The 26,788-nt window shown below is 38.4% G+C and overlaps 1 protein-coding gene across 1 annotated transcript in view; it reads right to left on the bottom strand.

The window, feature by feature from the left end:
* The window catches only part of HELB (DNA helicase B), a 44,907-nt gene that overhangs the window by 10,609 nt on the left and 7,510 nt on the right, over positions 1 to 26,788 (bottom strand). The window contains exons 4-12 of the mRNA XM_008978432.4: positions 25,652 to 26,554; positions 22,094 to 22,271; positions 20,853 to 20,994; positions 17,492 to 17,646; positions 14,253 to 14,334; positions 13,503 to 13,562; positions 12,077 to 12,305; positions 11,162 to 11,305; positions 4,591 to 5,082 (exon numbers count right to left, since the gene is read on the bottom strand). Of these exons, the coding sequence (XP_008976680.1) occupies positions 4,591 to 5,082; positions 11,162 to 11,305; positions 12,077 to 12,305; positions 13,503 to 13,562; positions 14,253 to 14,334; positions 17,492 to 17,646; positions 20,853 to 20,994; positions 22,094 to 22,271; positions 25,652 to 26,554 (2,385 nt within the window). The remainder of the gene's footprint in view (positions 1 to 4,590; positions 5,083 to 11,161; positions 11,306 to 12,076; positions 12,306 to 13,502; positions 13,563 to 14,252; positions 14,335 to 17,491; positions 17,647 to 20,852; positions 20,995 to 22,093; positions 22,272 to 25,651; positions 26,555 to 26,788) is intronic.

Here is a 26,788-nt window from a genome sequence, read left to right on the forward strand (position 1 = left end):
AAAGGGGGGGCACTACAAGAATAAAAGTATGACTTTCAGTACAACCTGAAAGAACGATATTCTGAATGTCTGATTTTTTTAAAAAAAGTTTCATCGCCATATATTCATGACGCATATTTTGATCACTAAGTATTTTTGAGGTATTACCATGTGAACAGCAATTGTACCAAATGTTCTAGCGGATCAAAAATGATACACTGTCCTCAAGAAGCTTTATTTACAGAGTCAAACAAGGTTACTGCAGGTGCAGTACAGAAGGGGTGTGTGCCCTCCTACAGGAGTTCAGAGAAAAAGAAGCCTTCAGGAACAACACAGAAACTGAGCTGGATTATAATAAGAAGAGAGAGAGGATGGCATGAGGTGATCAGCTTGGAACTACTTTATCTTCCCTCTGCTATATATACCCAACGTACTACACCCATTCCTTCTGGTTGTCATGGAAAAAGGGTCCTCTGTCCCTAATCCTGTCTCAGGGCAACCCCTCTAGTTATTCTCTTGATTTTTCCCATCTTACCCACGTCAGGACTCCAATTCTGCAATTATCCTCTCTCCCTGAATCATGAATTTCTGGTTCTCCATTGGACCATTCTAGCAACACACTAAGATGCCTTAATGTACCCATCCAAAGTAAACAAACCAATGAAGTTTTCCTTGACCACAAGTCCTCTATTCAGATACAACCACCTTTCCTTCTTTTTTCAGCAGCCCTCTTCAAAACCTGCCTCCACTGCTTCCTCCGCCCTTTCGGCTCCCATTCTCTCACCAGCCCCCTCAGTCCAGGCTTTTATTCCCTCCCCACAGCCCTGGTTTTCCTTCTATCTCACTCACACTCCTTTTTAGTTCCTCCTCCTCTGCCAGATCTCTAAAAGCTGGGAATACCCCAGAATTCTGTCATCAGGGCCCCTCCTCTAACTGCAGTCTCTCCTGAAATTAACTCACCTAGTCCTTTCAATATCACTACATGCCAATGATTCCCAAGTGGGCCTTTCCTACCCTACTCCCTGCTGAGGCTCTAAACTCCTCTACCAACCACTGACTTACTCAACAAGTCCAGGTACATTTCCAATTAGTACCTTAAACAACAGCACGCCACAAGAGAACGCTTTATTTCCCCAAACGAGTTCTCCTCATATCTTTCCCATCTCAGGAAATGGCACTGCTATTCCCCAAATTGCTTTAGCCAGAAATCCAGGAATCATCCTGGATTACTTTCTCTTTTACCTCATCACATCTAATCAGAAAGTCATACAGACTCCATCTCCAAAATGCATCCACACTCCAACCACAGATTACCAGCCCCGCTCTTTCACTAGGCTCTCCCCATGATGACCTCCTACTGGTCTCCTCACTTCCCCTCCACTTTCCACAGTTCCCTCTCCACGGAAGCCAGAGGGATTGTTTATTTTGTATGTAGGTATGTATGTATGTATGTATGTATGTATGTATTTTTGAGACAGGGTCTCATTCTGTCGCCCAGGCTGGAATGCAGTGGCACCATCACAGCTCACTGCAGCCTCAACCTCCTGGGGTCAGGTGATCCTCCCACCTCAGTCTCCTAAGCAGCTAAGACAACAGGCACCCAGCACCACCCCCAGCTAATTTTTGTTTGCATTTTTGGTAGAGATGGGGTTTCGCCATGTTGCTCAGGCTGGTCTTGAACTTCTGGGCTCAAGTGATCCGACCGCCTTGGCCTCCCAAAGAGCTAGGATTACAGGTGTGAGCCACTGTGCCTAGCCTTGCCTTTTTTTTTTTTTTTTTTTTTTTTTTTGAGACAGGGTTTTGGTCTGTCACCCAGGCTGGAATGGGATGTCACAATCACAGCTCACTACAGCCTGGAACTCCTGAGATGAAGCAATCCTCCTACCTTAGCTTCCTGGGTAGCTGGGACTACAGATATGCACTACCACGTTCAGCTAATTTTTTACTATTTTTGTAGAGATGGAATCTCACTATATTGCCCAGGTTGGTCTCAAACTCCTGGGCTCAAGCGATCCTCCCACCTGGCTCCTGAAGGTGTTGGAATTACAAGTGTGAGCCACCACACCCAGCAGGGATTGTGGTTTTGTTTTTGCGACAGGCTCTTGCTCTGTCACTCAGGCTGGAGTACTGTGATGCAATCACAGCTTACTGCAGCCTCGACCTCTCAGTCTCAAGTGATCCTCCTGCCTCAGCCTCCCAAGTAGCTGGGACTATAGGTGCATGCCACCATGCCCAGTTAACTTTTGTATTTTTAGTAGAGATGGGGGTTCACCATATTACCCAGGCTGGTCTCAAACTCCTGGGCTCAGGCGATTCTCTCACCTCCGCCTCCCAAAGTGCTGGGATTACAGGTATGAGCCACCATGTTGGGACTATGTTTAAGCAGGCATCAGATGATATTACACCACTGCTTCCAGCCCTCAAATGAATTCCCACTGCAAGCAGAATAAAATCCCAACTCATTCCCGTGGCCCTGCCCATCTCTCCAACACCAGCACCTGCACCCTCTTCCTCGCTCACTAGCCACCTTAGCCCGCCTTCCTCTTTGTTTTGTTTTGTTTTGTTTTGTTTTTGAGATGGAGTTTTGCTCTTGTTGCCCATGCTGGAGTGCAGTGGTGCAATCTCGGCTCACTGCAACCTCTACCTCCTGGGTTCAAGCGACTCTCCTCCCTCAGCCTCTCGAGTAGAGGGGATTACAGGTGCCTGCCACCATGCCTGGCTAATTTTTTGTATTTTTAGTAGAGAAGGGGTTTCACCATGTTGGCCAGGCTGGTCTCAAACTCCTGATTTCAGGTGATCCACCCGCCTCAGCCTCCCAAAGTGCTGGGATTACAGGCATGAGCACTGCACTAGGCCAACCTGCCTTCCTCTTTGAATAAAATCATTCCCTTTCCAGGCTTTGCATTATCTACATCCTCAGAGGCCCCCATGCTGCTCCTTGGTAACATTCAGTGCTCAGCTCACATGTCGCCTTTTTAGGGAGGCATGACCTGGTCAAAATAGCACCTCCTGCCCACCACACCCCCTGCCATTCCCTATGTCCTTGCCTTGTTTTTCATCTTCATAGACTCTTAATCTGAAATTTGATTTTCTCTTGTATTTATTGCCTATGCTGGAATATAATGTCCACAAAGCCAGCACTGGTGTGCTTTGCTCCCTTAACATTTAGATCAGTGACTGGCAGGTTTTTATTTTTATTTTTTCAATTTTTTGCTAAATGTTTTTTTCAAATGCTGAATGAGAAGGAGACAGAAAAAGGCATTCAAGATGAGGGACACAGCAAGAGTCAAAAGGAGGATGAAAAAGTTTGATTCATTTTAGTGAGTTGAAGACACTAGCTTGACAAAAGCAGAAAAAGCATAGTGGGAAATGAAATGATGTTGAGAAAACTGGAATCAAATTGAGAAAGGTCTCAAATGCCAAGCTAAATAGTCTAGAATTTATGTTGTAGGCACCTGGGAGTCTCTGAAGCTTTTGAACAAAGAAGTGAATCTTAACGGACACCTGAAGCCTTGAATACTACCAGGCCCAAATGTATTGGTTTTTCCTATACATACATACCTATAAAAAAGGTTAATGTATAAATAGGCACAGTAAAAAATTAGCAACAATAACATAAAAAATAAAGCAATTCAGTAAAATAAGGATCACTTGACACAAGCACTGCAACACTGAGACTTACTCCGATAACTAAGATGGTGGCAAGTGACTAACGGGTGGGGAGTGTCCACAGTGTGGACACACTGGACAAAGGGAGGATTCATGGAATGAGATGGTGTGAGATTTCATCACACTGCCCAGAATGGCATGCAATTTAAAATTGACGAATTGTTTATTTCTGGAATTTTCCATTTAATATTTTTGGACCACGGTTGACCATGGGTAACTGAAACCTTGGAAAGCAAAACCATGGAAAAGGGGGAATGCTACATTACGAGAATGGTAACAAGAAAGGGGAGGGCAGCCAGGTCACCAATCATCCAAGAAGATGGTAGAGAGTGAAAGGAAGGCGAGTCCATGGTGATTCTAAGACTTTAAGCCATGTAACTAGGAAGATGGTGATTGAAATGGAGAAATTGGAAAAGAGAGTAAGATTCTGGGCTGTGGTTCCAGAAAATCAATTTCTGGGAACAAAGATGCAGATTAGGCAGCTGGTTCATTAACTCCTCTTCAGTGCCAGAGCACTCAGCAAATCACCACATTACTGACAGCCGACTGTCTCCACCATGACAATCAGTGTGAGAGTGAGAACTGTCACTTACTTATCTCTAATTCCTGGTGCCTGAAATGTTACTATAGTCAAAACTTTTGTTAGCCAAATCACTGGTGCCAAGGAGATGGCTGAAACTGTGAGAATGAGTCAGTTCTCAAAGGAAAAAAGAACTGAGCTTTGGGGAGTTGTCTTCAGTTAGAGGCTGGGAAGGAGAAAAGGAGTGAGGAAATGAATGGGAAATCAGCGAGGTAAGGGAAATTTGACAGAAATGAGAAAAACAATTGTTTTTAAGTCCAGCAGCACAATGCAACACTAATAAAAGCACACAGTCATTTATAAGCACACCGAAGTTAGCGATATGTAAATAAAACTTGGGAACATGCAAACATCACTCCTACCATAAAAATTTTGCTTGGACTTTCATCATCATTCACACCACAGGTTCTTTTGGATGCTCGCGATTTTGGTAAATCATCATCTGTATCTACTCCATCAGGTGAAGATAATTGCCATCTTTCAGCAAAGGTGAGTGTCCTCTCATCAGGCGAAGAGGCCTCGCTCCAGGTGACATCATTTGTCATGGCGTGGTCTGTGACTACAGGGAGTGGAGATGCTGACGGTGTGCTGGGTCCTCCACTGTCTCCAGAGCTCTTCTGTGGGGATGGAAAATCTGCTGGCGGTGCGCCGCTAGAGGAGAGCTTACTTTGCAAGAAATGTTTCAAACGAGTTTTTCTAGGAAAACTGTTTTTCATAATGGCATTCCGGAGCTGAGACTCCTCTGCAATCACATACACTCGGCAGCGGCCCCTGGTCACGGCGGTGTAGACATGCTGCCAGTGCTGGCGGCCCGCCTTCCCCACCACATAGACAACTGTTTGCTCCTCGGACCCCTGGGAGGAAAAATATGGTGTGAAGACTAAATGCTATAAAATAGGTTCAGACAGTTTACAGACAAGGAAAGGAGACAAGTGTTCAAAGTGCTCTCAAGCACTTCTACCTGGCCAGACTATTATTATGTGTCCATTTTATGGGTTCCATTTTTATTCATCCTCCAAGAACTCTAAACACACTGCTAAACATGCTGCTAAGTTCAGGTTTCATAGGTCCACAACTGGCTTGTAGAAACCCAGCAGCAAATTTTAAAGACTGCATGCAGTATTAAACCTTTCCTAATAAAACACTGAAATGATGGTACAGGCTTCATGTGTAAATGTGTTAACCCATTATTACATATAATGGCAAAATATGAAAACTTTAAGTAGCCAGTAATAGGTAAATATATAGATATATTATATATAAATATATGTATAAAAATATTACATGTAATGATAAAATATAGAAATTTTAAGTAGCAACTAATAGGTGAATATATATTATATAATTATATATATAATACATACACAGTTGACATACTATTTTGTGAACATCAGAGATACTTTAAAGCAACATTTTAAAAACCATATATATATCTATATATATATAGACAGATAGATAGATACACACACACATAGAGAATGGTCAAAACTGTATAGCAATATAGTTACTCTGATCCAAAACAAGTATATAAAAAAAGAACACAGCTATGTACAATGAAACAAAACAAATCACAAAAAAGGAGAGAAATTCTACCAAATTTTTTATTAATGTCTCCAAATGGAAGGCCTATGGATGACTTTTTTTTCTCCTACTTGTCTGTATTTTTCCATTGTTGGGCAATTTATTTCTTTTATCAAGATAAACAAAAAAGAAAACAATGAACCTTTGTCTTTTAACAAAAAATTGGATAGGCAAGAAAAATACTCAATATCACCGTGTAACTGTAAGAAAACAATTTCAAGTTTGAGGGCTATTCTTAGTCCTATATTCTGAGTCAGCGGATCCAGTGCCAACACAGACAAAGAAGTGGTTTGTACCATTATCTCCCCCATTGCTCTGACATCGCTCCTGCCAAAGGAAAAATTGTGGGAAGACAACTGACAAGATGGGGCAAGTAAAAAATACACATCCGCTGCAAATAAACTCTTGCTCAGCAAGCTCTTCTATCTTCGTGGACAGAGAGTTTGAAGCAGCTCCTCAGATTGTAAAAGTTTGATAAATACATCTTTCCGATGTTGCTGGGTCTCAGAAATTGACATAAATGGTATTTGATTACATACATTTCCACAGATATATGGCACCACTCTTCACCTTGGACTTTATATTGTACATTCTCAAATATGAAAATGTCTACCTAAACTCAGCTAACCTAGTTCTTAATTATTAAGCAACACTGAGAAAAATATAGTAATAATAGTAGATATACTATTATTAATACTTAATGGTCTCATTATCAGTCTCCCTGTACCTTCTCTTGCCCAATCCATCATCCTCATAGCAGCCACAGTGATATTTGTAAAATGCAAACCCAATCATATTAGATGCTGCTTAAAACCTCTAAAGGCTCGCAGGGACTCCAAATAAAGTCCTAACCCCTTAATGTGTTTGTAAAGCCCTTCAAGAGCCAGCTGGGCCCTGCTCCTCTCCCTACTTTTTTCCCTTTCTTTTCCATGAACCATGCTCCACCCAGCACAAGGGACTTCCAGGTCCTGTCAGCATTCCTCAGTCCATGGCCTCAATTTGGCCCATGTCTGGAGTAGCCGCCCCATCTATTACTCTCCAGCACCCGGTACTTCCTCTATCACAGGCTGTACTGACCCTAAGCTCCATGAAGGCAGAGCTTCACCTTTATCCTACTCACTGTTCTTTCTCCAGTGCCTCACTGAGTGAATGATGATTAAAAATTAAAATGTCATGCTACAGGAGCCAAAGATCTGCTGTCCCTGGAATTCTGCACTCCAAGATGGTACTTAAGTCTACCTCAGAAAGTAAGACACCTAACTTCACCTTGATAACCTGCTATAAATAATTTCCTCATTGCTTTAAATATCCCTTGAAAATCAGAACTGTCAAACTGCTTAAGGAAGTAAGTTTCCTATATTTACTTTTAATTATGTATATGTCTATTCTATAAATTGGTTCTACAACTCAACCACTTGTATGAAGAGCCACAAAATCTTCAACAGCTCCCCATTTCACTCAGGTAAAAGCCAAAGTCCTTAAAATAGTCTAGAACAGCACTGTCCAATACAAATATAAAATAAGTCATATATGCAGCTTAAAATTTTCTAGTAGTCTCATTAAAAAAGAAATGGATAGAATTAATGTTAATAATATACCTGTATTTTACTTAAGCTAACATATCCAAAATATCATCATTTTAACATATAATCAATATTAAATTATTAATAAAAGACTACATCTTTGAAATTCTATATTTTACATAACCAGAACAGTTCAATTTGGATATTAAATTTTCATCAGAAATACTTAATCTATTTCTAGAGTTCATAAAATTTGTAGTTGAAAAAGAAGATTCACATACCCAAGTTATTCCAAACGTAGTTTTTCCAACATACAGAAGTTTTCCAATGACTGTATCTAGTAACTTTTGTTTTGTTTATTTGTTTTTGTTTTTGAGACAGGGTCTCACTCTGTCACCCGGGCTAGAGTGCAGTGGCGCAATCTCAGCTCACTGCAGCCTCCAGCTCCCAGACTCTGGAAATCCTCCCACCTCAGACCCCCGAGTAGCTGGGACCATGGGTGCATGCCACCATGTCTGGCTAATGTTTTGCATTTTTTGTAGAGATGGGGTTTCACTATGTTGCCCAGGCTGGTCTTGAACTCCTGGGCTCAAGTGACCCGCCCACCTCAGCCTCCCAAAGTACTGGGATTACAGATGTGAGACACTGTGCCCAGCCTAGTATCCATTTTTAAAATTAAAATTTAGTTTTTCAGTCACTCTAGCCACATTTCCAGTGCTCAATAGCTACACGTGGCTAGTGGCTAACATACTGGATAGTGCAGGCCTTCAAATGCCCTAGGAGGTGACCTGGCCCCACCATCCTCCTGCCCTCTTTACCTCATATTAATTTTCCTGTCTCATTTCCTGTCAGTCTCCCACAGTGGCCACCTTGCTATTCCTGCTTCTCAACTATACCAGACAGACTCTCACCTTAGAACCCTGCCCTTGGTTATTCCTCAACCTAGAATGCTCCTGTCCCAGATACTCACATGGTTAACTTCTTTTCCTTCTTCAAATCTTTGGATAAAATGTTATCTTCTCAATGAGGCTTACATCGACATTCTATTTAAAATCACAATTGCACCCACTCCCACCTCTTTTCCACAGGATTTGCCGCCTTCTAACATAACACAGAGTTTTCTTTCTTGTTTTTGTTTTTATTTTTTTTATTTTTATGACTGTGTCTGTCTCTATCCCCTTCCCCACCAAATTTAAGCTTCACAATGGCAAGAATCTTTGTCTGTTTTATAGACTGACCTGTACCAAACACCAAGAACAGAGTCTGACTCAGTAAGTATTTGTTGAACTGAATTGAACTTGGAAGAAACAGTGTGTTGATATAACAATCATGAATGTTCTTAGAGCTAAGAGATGCTACTTCAACCATGAAATAAGAACCAGAAAGATATCTACTCCAACCTCAACCCAGTAATAATAAAGACACCTTTACTCTTCATTCATTCTTATAAAAAAAACTGCATTATAAATTTAAGGAAATCTCTCAGAAAATAGAGCAAAGTGATGAGAAGGAAAATAAGACAGTTTGATAAGAAATTTAGGTAACCACTTCTGGAAGTCTAATATGCACATATTAGGAATTCTAGAGAGACAGAACAGAGGAAACTGAGAAAAAGAAAATTTCCTAAAGGTGAAGGATGGCATCATAGAGATCCATGGAAGAAATTCTTCAGGACCCAGAGCCAGAAATATTACACTTTTACTCTCTCTTTACCTGGGGAACTTTGGTCTTAAGGGAACTTAAAGCCAAATCTGCAATCGACATTAGCAAACAGGGAAGCAGGCATGGCTGCATTCCAACCACCCCTGGCAAGAACAATTTTATCATCCTTATTTTTCACTTGACATCCTTTCTATATAAACATATATATATATATATATATATATATATATTTTTTTTTTTTTTTTTTTTTTTTTTTTGAGATGGAGTCTCCCTCTGTTGCCCGGGCTGGAGTGCAGTGGCACAATCTCAGCTTGCTGCAACCTCTGCCTCCCAGGATCAAGTGATTCTCATGCCTCAGCCTCTCAAATAGCTGGGTTTAGAGGTGCCCACGACCATGCCCAGTTACTTTTTTTGTATTTTTTAGTAGAGATGGGGTTTTACCATGTTGGCCAGGGTTGGTCTTGAACTCCTGACCGCAAGTGATCCACCCACCTCGGCCTCCCAAAGTGCTGGGATTACAAGCATGAGCCACCACACCAGACCCTTTTTTACCTTTAAAAAAAAAAAAAAAATCAGCTGAATTGTGGGCATTTTTAATAAGCCATTTCAAATTCTTTTTGGAATCGAGATGGGGTAAGTTAATAAATAAAGCCCCACCCACTTAAAAAACAAAACAAAACTCTACGCTAATTAATGTTTGTTTACTAGTAGAAAATTTGGGCTGACCTAAATTTTTCTGCATAAAAACAAGGGTTGGGCCGGGTGCAGTGGCCCAGGCCTGTAATCCCAGCACTTTGGGAGGCCGAGATGGGCAGATCACAAGGTCAGGAGTTTGAGACCAGCCTGACCAACATGGTGAAACCCCGTCTCTACTAAGAATACAGAAATTAGCCAGGCATGGTGGCATGCGCCTGTAATCCCAGCTACTCGGGAAGCTGAGGCAGGAGAATCACTTGAACCTGGGAGGCGGAACTTACAGTGAGCCAAGATTGCACCACTGCACTCCAGCCTGGGCGACACAGCGAGACTGTCTCAAAAAAAAAAATGAAGGTTGATGCAACCTCTCCATTAAAGCAACATACCAACAGCAGAGAAGGAAGCTCAAAACAAAGAGATAAATAAGAGACTCACTAATAACAGATGAGAATTCAAGGGCATTAAAATAAAGCATAAAGGCAAGTTGCACTAAACTCAATATGCTGTCCTAGAACAGCAAAAGGACATTAATGGAAAAACTGGTGCAATTCGAATATGCATAGTTTAGTTAGCAGTCTTACAGCAATAGTAATTTCTTAGTTTTCACAAATATGCCATAGTTATAAAATGTTAAACACCAAGGAAAGCTGGGTGAAAGGTATATGAAAACTCTCTGTAGTATCATTCCAACTCTTCCGTAAACCTAACAATATTCCCACATAAGTTGGGGGCGGGGGGATAAAAGGTTGCCTCAAGATGGAGAGAGAGGATACATTTGTCAAAACTCAACCAACTTTATAATGAAACTGTATGCACATTATACCCCACAAAGTTGATAAGGCCAAAAATAAAAAATAAAAGCTAGTTGCAAAAGTATAGAAACATGATTATACCATTTACATAAGCCTCAGTAACACAGAAAACAATCATATATATTGCTTCTACATGAATAGGAGTGATATATACCAAATTCGGGGCAGAAGTCACTTTGGAGGAAGGCGGGAGGCAGACCCAGGACTAGGGCAAGGCAAGTGAGGAACTCACCTCCAGTACAAAATTTAAGGGGTTCCCAAGAAACTCAGCAATCAAGATAAATCAAGACATTTTAATGTAACAGTTTTGTAAATCAAAATTAAGGCACAAAAGGATCCATGATGAACAAAATATCAGAATTTAACCAAAGATAAGATGAGTACAGTGCCATGCCAAGCCATACTGGAGACTCAGGCAGGGAGGGGAAGACCTGAAGGAGGAGACTTTACCTATAATGCCTTTGTTTCTAAAAATAAAGAGAGCTCTGGAGCAAAAAAGAGCAAAAGGGTGGCGTCTTCTCTATTATGTTCTGTACTTTTGTGTATTTTGTATCCTAATTTTTGTTTGCTAATAAGTGCAACAAAAATTTACGAAAACAATGCAAGGCGCTCTAAGGTTGGTAAATTATTTAAAAGGTTTTATAAAAGTCTCCTCTTACCTGAAAAGTGTGAATAGTTCTTGCCCATGCATGTTTTATGCGACAATATTTCATTAGTTTCTTAAAATCCACAGTTACTTCCAGGCCAGCCATATTATTAATGGTCAAAGATCTTCTCTTTCCAAAAGTTACATCAGTTACATCCTGTCACCAAACCAAAGAACTATTTTGCATACCTTCAAATATGTTCTATGTTCAAATACGTTCAAAGATATTCTATCTTTGGGTCAAACATAAAATATAAGAATTACAATTACCATTAAGAATTTCAAAAGGCTTAAAATTTGCATTTCAGCACAAACAATATATCTATACCTAAATATTTTAATAAACACAAATAGAAGTTTTCAGTCTTTGAAACTTATCTTTAATTTGACTCTGTGAAGAACAGTCTGTTATTTCTTATTTTGAAGTCTATACATTCATTTCTTGTATTGACTACATAAGTCTGAGTAGATTCTTTGCAGTTTACTTTTCCTCACAGCTTTCAGTGAGGGTATCTACACTGTGAGAACAAATACAAGGCAACCACTTCTATAGTTTCTACATTTAAGCAGCAACAAAGGAAATGATGCCTTTTAAAATCTATGTCTCATTTATGCCTTGTTTTTTGTTACTCAAGTACTTCGATTTTATTAAAAATGTTTCTTCATAAAATCTTCTAGAAAATATAAGAAGAAGCACTTCCCAACTCATTTTATGAGGCCAGTATTATTCTGATATTAAAGCCAGACAGGACATTACCAGATAACTACCCATATCCTTCATAAACATGGATGCCAAAAATCCTTAACAAAAAATCATGAAACAAGAATGTCAACTGATATCATTAGATTCTGAATGAATCCTAGGACAATAAAATAACCAAACATATCTCTAATTAGTCAAAAGATATTATCTTCTGTTTTCACTTACATTTGTTATGAAAAATATTTCTCCATTGCACAGTCGAACGTTACTTTCAAAGTCACGCTTATTTTTAGCAAAATCAGGAAGAGTACCAGAAAAGTCTTCACCACTGGCATCTAGATCATTATTTTGCTGACTTCCAGAGATATTTTCAGGTAGTAAGTCCGAGAGGTATGCATTCCTGGTACAACAAATTTTATCACCAATTCCAAATACAAGTCTACTCTGATGGTCTCTGGGATAGAAAATGATAATATATAATCAAAGTTTGGAAAGTCTCCATTTCACTTGTTCAAACATTAACTCCTACTCAGACTCGTTTCAATTTTCAGAATAATTTCCACATTTTATTTACAACACTTTCATTCTCCAATGAGCAACAAGAAATCAGGTTCCCATAGCTGTCATCTGATTATTTATACATACTCCCTGCAACGTCTCAAACTCAATGACATTTCCCAGTCAAATTTTTTCAAGTTAGAAATTTTGGCTTAAATGCTGATGTCTCTCTTTCCCCTTATATTCTAAAGGTTAACACAAATTTTGATTTTTTTGCTTTAAAATTAATCCTCTGCTCTCCAATCTCTCTTATCATTACCTTATTTGAGGTCTTACAGCACTTATACACATTTCTATTGTAATAATTATGGCACTATATCAGTACAACAGCAGCAAACTGAAGAAGTGGTGGTGATAGGCCAGCTACTGCGCTAACTGCTTTAGGTACATTATTTCATTTCATTCTTACTACAACTTGGTAAGGGAAATTCTGTGTCCATACCCGCTTTTATAGACGTGGGAGAGGGAAACGACCTGGCCCATCATCACAGTTACTGGGACCCTGGGTATATGGCCTCAAGCCCATGCTTTCTGGCCTCTTGTTGGGCTACCTGACAGATTTTTGTGTAACTTCCCTCAGCAGACAGGCACTCCACCTATACCTTATACATATCTAGGATGTCTATACTTAGTGCAAAGCAGGTATTGGTCAATTCAAGAGAAATGAATTAATTTTTCCTATGTATGACCACAGTGGCTTGTCTACACTCATATTTCTCTGATAGACAGACACTCACTAAGTTGCTCTCTGCAGGCACCCTGTTGCTAAGATTCTCAGAAACACTACACACATAATTTTTAAAATTCCCCTGAGCTCCCCATGCTTATCTTGGAGAAGCTGAAGGCTGCCAAGGTTGAAACCAAAAAAATTTCACTCCTAATTTTTCTTCTTATTCCACTCATTACTAAAACGTCAATTCCCAAGGATGTATTCATATATTGTATTTAATTGAAGAAATCATTCTATTTCACAAATGGGAAAAAAACTATTTTGGGAATATATGTAAATAGGTGACAAACATCAAAGCAAAGAAAAAAACAGCAAATCGAAGAAGGACTGTCCTTAAAAGTTTCAGTTCTCGAAGACACTCACTTGGTGAGGTGGCCTGTGTAGTGTTTGCAGCAGCAGTCATTAATTAGATCACAGTCTTGCCTGAAACACACGAAAATGCAGGGGTCACCTTAATGGTCTCTGCTACAGGTTTACTTTTGTTATCAGCAATTATGACATACTAGATTCTACAAAACATTTCCAAGACTTTCTCCAGGAAATAGTATTTTTCTGCTTTTTATCTTTTTTTTTTTTTGAGACAGCGTCTCGCTCTTGTTGCCCAGGCTGGAGTGCAATGGCGTGCTCTCGGCTCACTGCAACCTACACCTCCCGGGTTCAAGCGATTCACCTGCCTCAGCCTCCCAAGTAGCTGGGATTACAGGTGTGTGCCATGACGCCTGGCTAATTTTTGTATTTTTAGTAGGCAGGAGGGGTTTCACCATTTTGGCCAGGCTGGTCTCAAACTCCTGACCTCAAGCGATCTGCCTGCCTCGGCCTCCCAAAGTGCTGGGATTACAGGTGTGCGCCACCAAGCCCAGCCTGTAGTTTTTATCTTAGCATAAGCTTTTGTTCCATTCAGAGTCCCTATGAGCTTCTAAATATAATACTTGGTGGAAAGAGCTCTGTTTAGAAAGCGCCCTCTGCCATGTCTAACAAAGACATACCCCAAAATAAGAAAGAGAATTAACAGTGATGAAATATTGGAATCTCCCATCCAAACAGGATCTATATTAATAAGTTATGAGATTTAAAAGCTAGATTAAAAACATTAAAATATTATAAATGCTTTACCTTCTAAATGCAATAAATTGTGATGTTTTTGCATTTTGTAAGTTATTTTCTTGTAGTAAAGTTTTAACTGCAGAATATAAACCTAATAATTCAAGAGAAAAAAGTTAACACAGCAAATCACCAAATTATAACACAATTTCTATGAAGAAACTAATTTGGGATTCCTGCTAAGGGCCCTGGGAAAATATCTCAGCAAATGGAATACAAGTTCACCATGGGAATGTCAACCTCATTCCCCACATCAGCCAGGGCAATAGGAAAGAGAATGGAAAGAAGGGTTCCAAGACAACCCACCCTCAACAGAGAGGTCAACCCCTGGCCAGGACAGTTCCCCATTTGTAATAGACTCACTGTGTATTTGCTGATGGTTTATGAACACTGAATTTAAGAAATAAACAAGAGTACAAAGTGTGTAACAGCATGACTAATGTAAAACTTCCTGTTTTAAGTCCTTGCGATCATGTTAGTAATCAGTTAGAACTTGACAATATACAGGCCTTATATGTTATATCACTTAATACGCAGGACACCCACATGTGGTAGGTGCTCTTATATTCAGAGCTGATATTCAACTGGCACACACTTGTATAAAACATAGCAATACTTCCATATTAGCTGGAAAACAGCCACTCCCCTAACAACACAATGCTCTACTCCCCACCCCAACCATCTCTTTCCTTCTCCCCAGACCTCCCCATGATCTAGCAACTAAAAGGTTAACCCTGGCATAGCGGGGGCATCCATTCCAATGGTGCTCATGCCCTACAGCCATTGGGTAGTCTGACTTCTGATGACATCTATATTATGAATGTGAAAACTAAGGCTCATGGAAGTACAAGCATTTTCCCATGTATGTTTCCCTAATAGCAGATGAATCACAAGGGAATGAAAAAGCCCATGCCTTGTGATGCCCTGCTCTGGGAAGACAAACTTAGCTGCCTGCTGAGCCCTTCATTTTTCAGATGAAGGGAAGATTGCCGCTAGAAAACAGCCAAGACTCAGCTCACCCTCAACCAACCCCTGGCTTCCTGAGCAGGAATTTCCAAAGGTCTCCCAGCATACTGTTCTTTTTAACATGTACAGGATGGCACTGTTCCATACCTTTTTTCACTTTCCCCACATCTTGCAGATCAATATGCACAACGTATTTTATTGATTCTAAGATATACATTTTTCTCACATTTTAGCAACTCTGAAATTCTAGCCCAAATATGAATCCTGTCTTAGGTCTTAGTACTTTGTAATAATGGGCATAATTTACTTAATAACTTAATAATTAGTGAAAAAGTACTATATGCTTCTCTAAGGAATATTTACTCAATTTCCTTGAAGAAGAGACTAATTTTCCAGCAGAAGTTTTTAATTTAGAAAAGCAGTATCAGGTAAGCTCTGCTACCAGTCTAAAATGGACAATTTTTTTTAAAAGTACATTCTCATTAATGCAAAGAATGGGTACCAGAAATAAAACCAACAATATTTTAGGTAGAATTAAGTGAAGTGGCAAAGAAAGAGATCTATTTAACTAAGTCTCATTTTCCTCACCTGTAAATAGGACCTACTAATAACTAAGCTGTGAAAATAAACATTAGCTGTTAATTATTTAACATACATTTCTAAGTCACAAAACAATATGCAGCTTATAAACCAATTTATGTAAAACTGAAATAAATATGATTGTATAGGGATATAATAAGGTTAAAAGGATAAACACCAAGCTTTTACTATGTGTGTGACCTTAATGGGATTGTCCTGGGGGAAGAAGAGAAAGGAAAATTACCAGGGAACATTAATTCTTACTTCAAACATTCCTGTATCATTGACTTTTTTTTTAAAGAGTATAAATTGTTTCTCAAAACATTGGCCCCCACAATCTAAAGCAATCTTGCAACAAATTTAATCAGTCACTGGTAAGTATTTAGTTAAGTCTACTTGATTCTTTGTACTCTGATGTTTGAAAATATATTTGTTCACTTTTTAATTATCTGTTTCCCACACTAGAATGAAAGCACAATAACCTCAGGGACAATTTTTTTTAATCTTTTCCTCTGCTTTATCTATTGTATTGTATCTAGTATATAACAGGAGTTCAATAAGTATTTGCTGAATGAAAAATAGAAAAAAAAAGTTTCTACAATAAACAAAAAAAAAAAACAAAAAAGCACATTATAGAACACTATGTATGATCGCATTTATTTAAATACATTGTTGTAACATGTAAATGATCACTAACCCACGGGAAGTGAGACTGGGGACACACACTAAGGGGAAAAGGCTGACAGATAAAGTTGTATATCATTACTTTCACATACACAGTGAAAGTGGTTAAGTGGGAAGGATATACCTTTGAGAACAGTGGCAACTACAAAAAGTCCTCAGTAATAATAGTTTAAACCTTTACTAATTCAATTTTGAGAAAACCATTACACCATTTTTAAAAGGTTTGCTAGGTGAGTTTATAATGAAAATAAAGATCAATAGATAGGTTCAATCTATTTAAATAAATTCACTTGCAATAGCTAATTTAATAACATCTATTAGTCACAACAAACTGACATTTATAGAGTGTCTCACACTGATGAATGCCCTCAACCCTCGTAATAGCTCCACAGGGAGTTCCACTATGGTTCCCATTTTACAAATGGTTAAGTGACATGACACAGGTCATATACATAAAGGAGAAGATTTCCTGTCCCACACTCTTTCTCAACCCTGTCCTATTGTCATCCTAACATCCATAATTAGAAGCCATGCTTTTACCCATTTTATAAAACAGAACTATTAGGAATTAAACTTGGCAACAGTTTGACAGTCACAATTTTTGTTTCAGAAACAAAATAAAAGTATTTGCCTTTATTAGCATTGAGTATTTGTATTTAAAATAAATGTATTTGCTTTTCAAATAGCAAGGAAGGAAAAACTTCATTAATTAAGACTTGCTTTGTCCTAAATGAACCTGAATTATTGGGGCTTTGCTTTATTTTAAACAAAATCATCTACATCCATCTATTCAATCAACAAAATTTACTGAGCATTTATGTGTCAAGAGCTTACTTCTTTACCAAATTCTAGAGTATTCTGCTTTTGATGATTACTAAGTTCATTTATTTTCAATGTCTCTTTTTTTGCTAGCAATATTTCTCTTTACCATTAAAGAAAATTATAACTAGTCATTTAATAACTATGTTACAAAACTTAAATAGTTATACTTAACCCTACATCTCATAGAAGTTTATACTTACAAGAGTGATGATTAGTTTTAGATGACTGAGAACTGGCATCCTCTTCTGGGAGCCTGACAAAAATAAATGTCTTATCTTGAATTGAGATGGGTAATGTTGGATTATCAGAGATATTTAGTTCTGCATCAAATTTTGGAAATTGGCGTCTTGAGATTCTTGAATAAAGATAACACACACACACAAAGAACATTATCATCCAAAAATGTCTTCATATATGATCAGAGCTAATGTCCTTATAATAATTAATATCTATTAATAGATAACAGAGAGAAAAGGTCATCCAGGTATGCATTATAAATAGTAAATGAGTTTTATAATAGAAGACAATAAACTTATGGTACTACACATTAGCAATCAGTCCTTAGCAAACTAAAAGGATCAGGAAAAAAAAATTATCAGAGGATTTACTAGGCACCATTCTGAAAACCTGGTCTATTTATCTCCAGACCACAAAAGAACCATGCAAGGAAGGTATTATCCTTTTTTCACAGGTAAACAATGTGAGGTTTAGTCAAGTATAGTGGGTTGCCCAAGGCCACAATAATAGAAAACAGGAGAATTGGGAGGCAAATAGGCCCATTTGACTCCATACCCCTTTCTATATAAATTAATTTGAACTGGTTCAGGCCTTTTCCATATGTTTACATTATATTCTTCTCCTTTCTTCTCTGTATATTCTACATATAATCCCACTTTCCCAACTGAACCAAGTATCCACATCTAGTTGCTTCTATTCCTTCCTCATCCTTCTTTCATTCTTATATTTTCCGAGGCTAGCAAATCATATCAGAAAACAGAGTAAGGTATGGTTATTTGGAAGAAGATTGACTCCTCGAACAGAACTAACAGCAGCCTGGTTATCAGAGGTGGTGGTACCCTACTGTGTCTTCTTCACCTTTTCCCAAACAAAAGTGGAAAGGAACAGAGAGGGAATGAGGCTGTTCTTGCTGGCGATAGCCCAGATTTAATTGGGACCTGAAGAATCATCACAGATTTCCTGTTTTGCTTCTGACCCAAGGCATGTAGCACCTTCTATCTCCAGGACCGTTTCCCTGGTATATAGCAGGGATCCTTCATAGTCAATAAATATTTGAGGATTATGATTAAGATGAAATGATGAAAGGAGCACAGCTAGAACCAAATGATATTGAAAAAGTTACTAAAAGGAATTCCTGAGTTTCAGATAAAATTGAGTTCTGAGAAAGCTAATATGCTTTAGATTCCTCCAAGTTTCTCGGACTTTAAAATGACTAATCATCTACCAAAAATGGGGTGGTCTTTAGGTAGAAGCAGAAAGATTACAGGAAAAGAATATTCTACATCCAACTCCATTAGTTTTCTTAATGTCTTAATATGAACCCACACTGTCTACCCTATTCCTGTCAATTCCTCCTCTACTCCCACAATTTTGTCCAAGGTAGACAGAGGCTTAGAGAAAGTAGGTTTTGAATATTCTAGTTCAAGCTTGTCTGGCCCACGAGCCATGAGACCAAGTATGGCTTTAAATGCAGCCCAACACAAATTCATAAACTTTCTTAAAACATTATATTTTTTACAATTTTTTTTTTTTTGAGATGGAGTCGTGCTCTATCACCCAGGTTGGAGTGCAATGGTGCAATCTCAGCTCACTGCAACTTCTGCCTCCAGGGTTCAAGCGATTCTCCTGCCTCAGCCTCCCGACTAGCTGGGATTACAGGTGCCCACCACCACACTCAGCTAATGTTTGTATTTTTTTTTTTTTTTTTTTTTTTTTTTTTGAGATGGAGTCTTGCTGTATCACCCAGGCTGGAGTGCAGTGGCATGATCTCGGCTCACTGCAATCTCCGCCTTCCAGGTTCACGCCATTCTCCTGCCTCAGCCTCCCGAGTAGCTGGGACTACAGGCGCCCGCCACCAAGCCCGGCTAATTTTTTGTATTTTTAGTAGAGACAGGGTTTCACCATGTTAGCCAGGATGGTCTCGATCTCCTGACCTTGTGATCCACCCACCTCGGCCTCCCAAAGTGGTGGGATTACAGGCGTGAGCCACCGCGCCCGGCCTAATGTCTGTATTTTTAATAGAGATGGGGTTTCACCAGGTTGGCCAGGCTGGTCTCAAACTCCTGACCTCAGGTGATCTGCCTGCCTCATCCTCCCAAAGTGCTGGGATTACAGGCATGAGCCACCGCACCTGGCTTATTATTATTATTATTATTTTAGCTTATCAGCTATCATTAGTGTTAGTGTATTTTACGTGGGGCCTAAGACAATTCCTCTTCCAGTGTGGCCCAGGGAAGCCAAAAGACTGGACACCCTTCTAGTTTCTGCTACATCCTACTTAGGAGATGTTCAAGCAACAAAACATTTTGTAAAAAAGAGTAAAAACCAGATATACATTTTGGTACAATGACTAACATAGACTCAGTATTCAAAGGTCCCATTATATCTAGAGATTTTAATACAGTCGCATCGATTAATGATAGGGATATGTTTTGAGAAAAGCATCATTTGGCAATGTTCATCGTCGTGTGAATAGCATAGAGTGTACTTACACAAACCTAGATGGTATAGCCTACTATACATCTAGGCTATATAGTACAGCCTATTGCTCCTAGGCTACAAACCTGCACAGCATGCTACTGTACCAAGTGCTGTACCCAACTGTAACACAATGGTAAGTATTTGTGTGTATGTAAACATATTTAAACATAGAAAAGGTACAATAAAATTATAGTTTTATAATCTTATGGCACCACTGTCATAGATGTGCTCTGTTGTTGACCAAACATTATGTGGCGCATGACTGTATTAAAAAAAAGTCATGAAATAATAATGATTGTGATTTTCATATGTGTGGATTATGGAGAAACCAAATGTCTGAGCTGACAGAGGATAACTCCAAAGGCTTATGCAAAGACGAAGGGAAGAGAAGGGTTCTTTTCTATTTAAGGGAAGTAAGATGCCATGGGTGCCTCTAGGATTCATCTAGGAGTGAAATACCACATTCAATTATTTTGCCTTCAGCTTTCTCCCACAAAAATTAGGGGATATTTCTTCCCCAATTCTCCCTTGGACGTAAATGAACTTATTTCCAAATCTCCATTCCCCTTGGGCTTTAATACAATTTTAATTCATATACATACTTTTAAAATCAGGAAACCTCATCCATTTTTAAATTTCAATAATAACTTATGCTGGACCAGTAATGAAAAACATTAACTTTGCTTTTCTAACTGTAGGGCAAAAGGTTTATAGTTGAAGGATGGAAGAGTTTTGCTAAAAGGTACAGTAAATGTATTGTACTAAATCATTCTAATTCAAAAGCCATTTTTTAAAATTTCTAATACAACAGACAGAAAATGCAAACTCTTAGTAATATTATACCTTGTAGCATTGTCCACAATTAGCTGAGATTCTGCTCTATGGTTTGTCTTTAGCTCAATAGCACAATTTCTTGACTTAAGAGTCTCAAAAAGATCTTTCAGCAAGTTACCAGGTTCAATACTGGGTAACTGTCTAATGTCACCTAAAAGAAAAAAAGATACAGTAGCAAGACTTACTCTGAGAAAAAAATACACCCAAGATTGTTTAAAATTATTTAACAGTTTAAAGTTAAATACCTTACAAAAAACAACATTTAAACAGTATAAGATATAAAAATAGTAATAACACGATAAGGTGACAAAATCTAAATAGAACATCTTTCATACCTATAACCACAGGGAAACTGGGTAGAGGCATATGTTTTAGTCAACATATTAGAGAAAAAAAAAAAACAGGCTTTAGACATTTGTAGTTAGTCCCTTTTTCAATCATGTTCAATGTCTTACTGAAAGTGGAAGAATCTATAGCCTCAAATAGATAAAATAAGTGTACAAAATATAAAACAAACAAATAAATGCATTTGATAACAGATATGTTCCAGTAATCTAATAGTGATGTTCTGCTCTATTAAAAATATTTTTTGCATGCAACAAATAAGCCCTAAATATAAGAAAAACATGTACTGGGGGAAGCAGAGAGAAGGCTTAAGCCATTAATAGAATCAACTGCTTAAAAGACATCCTCAAATACCTAAAAAAATAATAATTTTTATATACAACTTGATTCTCCAATTGTGATTTTATTTTTTTCTCCATTAAATCATATGGTCTACAGAGCATGACTACCCAGGAGAATCTAACTGAATCTTATCAGAATTGGAAGGACTTAAGAGGCTGGTGAGGTCTAATTTATTAGCTTAGCATTATGAAATTACTTTTAAGTGGCCTATAATTCAAACTTTTTATCATTTCCAAATGATTCACATCCTGATTTACTCTGAATCTGTGGCACTTTTACTATTTTAATAGCCATCATTTAGGTGATTAGCAGTAGCCCTTAACAACCCTATTTCATTCACATCCCAGCCTGCTAATATCCTGGCCAAAACAAAACAACCCAAGCTGATTAGGAGAGTGGTCAGATTTAATTTCATGTAGCTTTGGTATCTTCGTGTAGCTTTGGTATCTTCGTGTAGCTTTGGTATCAATTCTGGTGTAAACAACCAACTAAATGGTGTAAACAACCAACTAACCACAATACTTTGAAATAAACATCAGAATTCCAACAATATTTTAACTTACCAAGGATAATAAGCTTAGAAAGTTTGGAGTGCTCACACAATAAATTTAAGACCGATTTGAAGATTCCTACAGATACCAAACTCCCTTCATCCACAACCAGAACTCTAACCGAAGAAAATTTCCATGGTTTGTTTGTGGTCATCATTGTTTGAGTCCATGAATAGAAGCTATAATTGACCTACAAGCAAAGTATGGCATTCCTAAAGTCAGGTTATAAAATCTACAAAACCAAAAATTAATAGCAAGTTATTTTGAGGCAAAACTCGTAAATTGGCAGGGGTGGGTGGGAAGTAAAGAAACACAAAAGTTATAGGGTTGAATATGCAGAACAGACAGCCCAAATAAATCTAAAAACAAACAAACAAAAAATCAGATTGTTCCAAAATCTCAACACTTCCCTCATCGTTCTTAAACACAGAAAGCTCCCTATTCTTTTCCATTCCCAAATAAACCTTCTCGTGGCCATCTGAGATATGCCACTGAAGCTCTTCCCTTCTCCCAACCATAGTACTCCATTCTGGAATAAAAGCAGCGCTTTCTCAACCGAATTATGAAAATACTACTTTTTCTTTCACGTACTCCAAACTTCCTCACCTCAAAACTTTTTAAAAACTACCACCGCACCACCCCCAACAACAAATAAACAACAAAATTCTTTATTACAAATGTAATACTATTTATTATTTTTTAAATATAGATGAGAAAAAAATTGGTTGTAAAATTACAACCAGAGAACATTCAATATTTTAGTGTATATCATCCCAAAAATGTTTCTATGTCATCAGTATGAACATTTATAGGTTGAGTATCCCTAATCTGCAAATTCAAAATCCAAAATCCTTAACTTTTTGAGCACTGACATAACACTCAAAGGAAACACTCACTGGAGCATTTCAGATTTTCAATCTGTGTTATGTACAGATTTTCTAAATGGTATCATATCACATCTTCATCTAATTTTTCTACTAAAACTAGATTCAACTGTCTATTAAGTAAAGCCTTCATATTTCCTACCCAAATGCATCAATTCCCTTCAACAAAACCCCCTATGCTCACAGTAGCCATGTCTCACAACATTTGGAATTAGCCATTTCTTTTCTCTTATTTGATATATTTAATTTATTATCTTAGAAATGCTGACATTTTCCACTGTATTTCTAGTGCTACCAGCTCAATACAGGTTCCATCTATCAGCACCTTGATGACTCCAATAGCTTTGCAGCCAGGTTCCCCCACACACAATCCCAGGATGGGATTGCCCCATAAAATACAGGACATCCAGTTAAATTTGAACTTCAAATACACAATAAATGACTTTAGTATAAGCAAGTCAATGAATTATTTGATACAAACTTATACTAAAAAATTATTCATATTTTTATCTGCTAAATCTGGCAACCCTAGTCCAAGGATGATAAATGGCACTCCAGTGCTCTTTCTGTGCTCTTGCACTCTCTCCTGAGCCTAAACATAGCTTCAGAAATATTCTCTCACTCAGCATCCCAAGCAGATATTAAGATACTACCAACTAATCAGAGCTGACACATCAGATAAAACTTGGTAATGATCCCTTTCGGGTGTCCCCTTCTAATTCAATCCTTCAGATTAATCGGACATGAAGGCATAGTACAAAAAAAAAGATCATAAACTGATCAGAAAACTCTTCCACTGATAAACTACACTGAACATCTCTAGGTCTCCATTCATTCATGTGATAAATAAAGGTAATAGGCAAGATATGATAAGTGGCTCATGGCTCTATGACTCTATATGATCTTCCTTAAAACTTCTTTCACTCTCTTGCTTAGGAACCTAAATGGCTCCCTAAGAGATCAAGTTCGAGTTTCATTGTTAGTGTACAGCATCTGTAATAAATGAGGAAATAATGACACCATGGAAAGAACAACAAGCTGGAAGGCTAGAAATCTCCATTTCAAGTCCCAGTTCTACACCTAACTGAGATCTTAGGCAAAATGTTTAACATCCCCACACTTCAACTGGCTTTTCTGTAAATGTGGAGATAACATCACTTTATCAAGGATGTAATGAGATAAGTCAAAATACTTTACTAACTTTAAAGCTCGAATTCACTGTCTAACCCAAGTTTAATTTCCACTATTCTGTCAGACACAGGCTTCATTCCAGTCAATGAAGTCACCTCAAAATCCTCCAGGCACACTATGATCATATTCCTCGATGCCTTTGCAAAGGCCTTTCCCCTAAGTCCAATGTCCTTCTCCTCACCTGAGTCTCCATGTTCCTTGGAGTCCAATTCAATGATTACCTTCTTCAGAAATCTTCCAACTACCATGTTTCTTTATCTAAAAAATGGCAGGTCAGGGCTAGGGCTAGAGGAACCTCTCCAACTCTTTACAAGCTTAAACTCCATGATTCTTAATTATAGCCAATACTATTTTTTTCAAGAATGTTAATTTATTTGAAATTTTTATTATGTAACTACTATTTGTCAGGCACTGTTCTAGGTGGAAGAAATAAAGACTTATTCCTGATGAGCAAAGTCCTCACTTTCATCCTACAAAATATAGGCCTTTTACTTCCATTTCCAATGTTACTCAAAATGTGGTCTATGGACTGTGACATGTTTGTAACCAGCTCCCATGAGAAACAGATATTGTACCAGGATGTAAACTAACTATATCATTACACCTACACTCTAGTGGGACTGAATTTTTGTTGTTGTTTTTAGACAAGGTCTTACTTTGTCACCCAGGCTGGAGTGCAGTGGTCTAAACATGGCTCACTGCAGCTTCGACCTCACAGCCTCAAACAATCCTCTCACCTCTGCCTTCTGAGTAGCTGGAACTACAGGTGCATGCCACCATGCCCACCTAATTTTTTAATTTTTTGTAGAGATGGGGGTCTCACTATGTTGCCCAGGCAAGTCTCAAACTCCTGAGCTCAAGTGATCCTCCCACCTTGGCCTCCCAAAGTGCTGGGATTACAGACAGGAACCACAGCACTGAACCCAATAGGTTTTTTTTTTTTTTTCCATAAGACTTACTCAAAGAAGGAAGCAGTGCACTGATTTACTTCTACCATTAGCTCCTTTCTCATGCAAACTGGTAACAATTTACAGACTGCTGCTTTGCAAAGCATTGATCTAAATGATTAGTTACTGCAAGACAGGGACCCAGGAAACATTCAATAAATTCCTACTGATTGCTTTAAGAAATAAGTTTGTCTTTAAGGTAAATTTTTTTTGTTCGTTTGTTTTTTGAGATGGAGTCTCGCTCTGTTGCCCAGGCTGGAGCGCAGTGGTGCAACCTCAGTTACTGCAACCTCTGCTTCCTGGGTTCAAACGATTCTCCTGACTCAGCCTCCCGAGTAGCTGGGACTACAGGTGTGTGCCACCATGCCTAGCTAATTTTTTGTATTTTAGTAGAGACAGGGTTCCACCATGTTAGCCAGGATGGTCTCCATCTCCTGACCTTGTGATCTGCCCGCCTCAGTCTCCCAAAAGTTCTGGGATTACAGGCGTAAGCCACTGCGCCCGGCCGACAAATGTTTTATCTACAGATGAAATGTCAAAGGTTTTACCTGACACAGTGTGTAGGCATGAAGACCAGTTTTCTGTCTTAGTAAGCCAGCTGCTTTCCCTGTAGGTGCTGTGAGCAAAACTTCTATAGCCTTGCCCGCCTCTAGTTGACTTTGCTCAGTAAAGGTAATCCATTCTTCTGAAGCATTCTGGTCTTGTTCAAAATCTTCACAGGCTTTTTTTACTTCTCTTTCTTCCAACTGCTCTATATGCTTAAAAAGACGGCTAACGATTGTGGTCTTCCCACATCCACCTTTCCCACTTATGACTGTCACAGGATTGGAGCAAATCATTTCCAAAGCAGCCACCTGATCCCGATCCAGTGGAACTTCAACCTGATCCTGATCCAGCTGAACTTCACTTATTTCTGCATTAATTTCATTTTCACCATTAGTCCAAATATGGTCACCATTGTCCTGTGTGTCCACAACATCCACAGGATTTTCTAATCTTACTTCATCAGGTTTGCTCTCATTCAATGCATCATCGCTTGAATTCTCAGGTTTTGTGGTGTGAATAGAGGCAAGCACCTTTTCGACATCGACACATAAATGCCAAGGAGGTTTCTTCATCAGGTCACAAATTGAAAAGGCGATGGCTCTTTCAGCATGGTAAAGGTCATAAGGGAAGACACAGGACTTCTCATATGTCACCACACCAATATCCTTCAAAAACTTCAGAGACTCTGAAGCAGCATGAAATGACATATGATTTGACAATGTCAAAGTTAAGTCATTCACTTCAACATATGTGTGCCCATCTTCTCTACATATCTGCTTCAGTCTGGAATACATTATTAACGCATTCTTCTCCAAATCAGTCATCAGCTGGAGAAGAGACTCGCACTGACAAAATGCTATCCAACTTGCCTCACATCGCAGGAGTTTCCACTCTCTGTAGGTTATCTTTAAGAAATAAAGTTCAGGTTGGTTTATAAACATCATAAGTGTTTATGAATATGTTCTTTATTAATAATTTTTTAAATCCCAGAAGACATGAACTTCAACAAAATTTACAGAAAATACCATAGAACATCACTAATTTTCTAACTGGCTGCACCGTAATTAGAGATCTATATAATTTTTAAATAAAAATTATATTTTATCACACTAACACAGTTTTAAAAGTGAAATAATACT

The sequence above is a fragment of the Pan paniscus genome, chromosome 10 (assembly GCF_029289425.2).
Source record: "Pan paniscus chromosome 10, NHGRI_mPanPan1-v2.0_pri, whole genome shotgun sequence".
NCBI classification, from domain to species: Eukaryota; Metazoa; Chordata; class Mammalia; order Primates; family Hominidae; genus Pan; species Pan paniscus.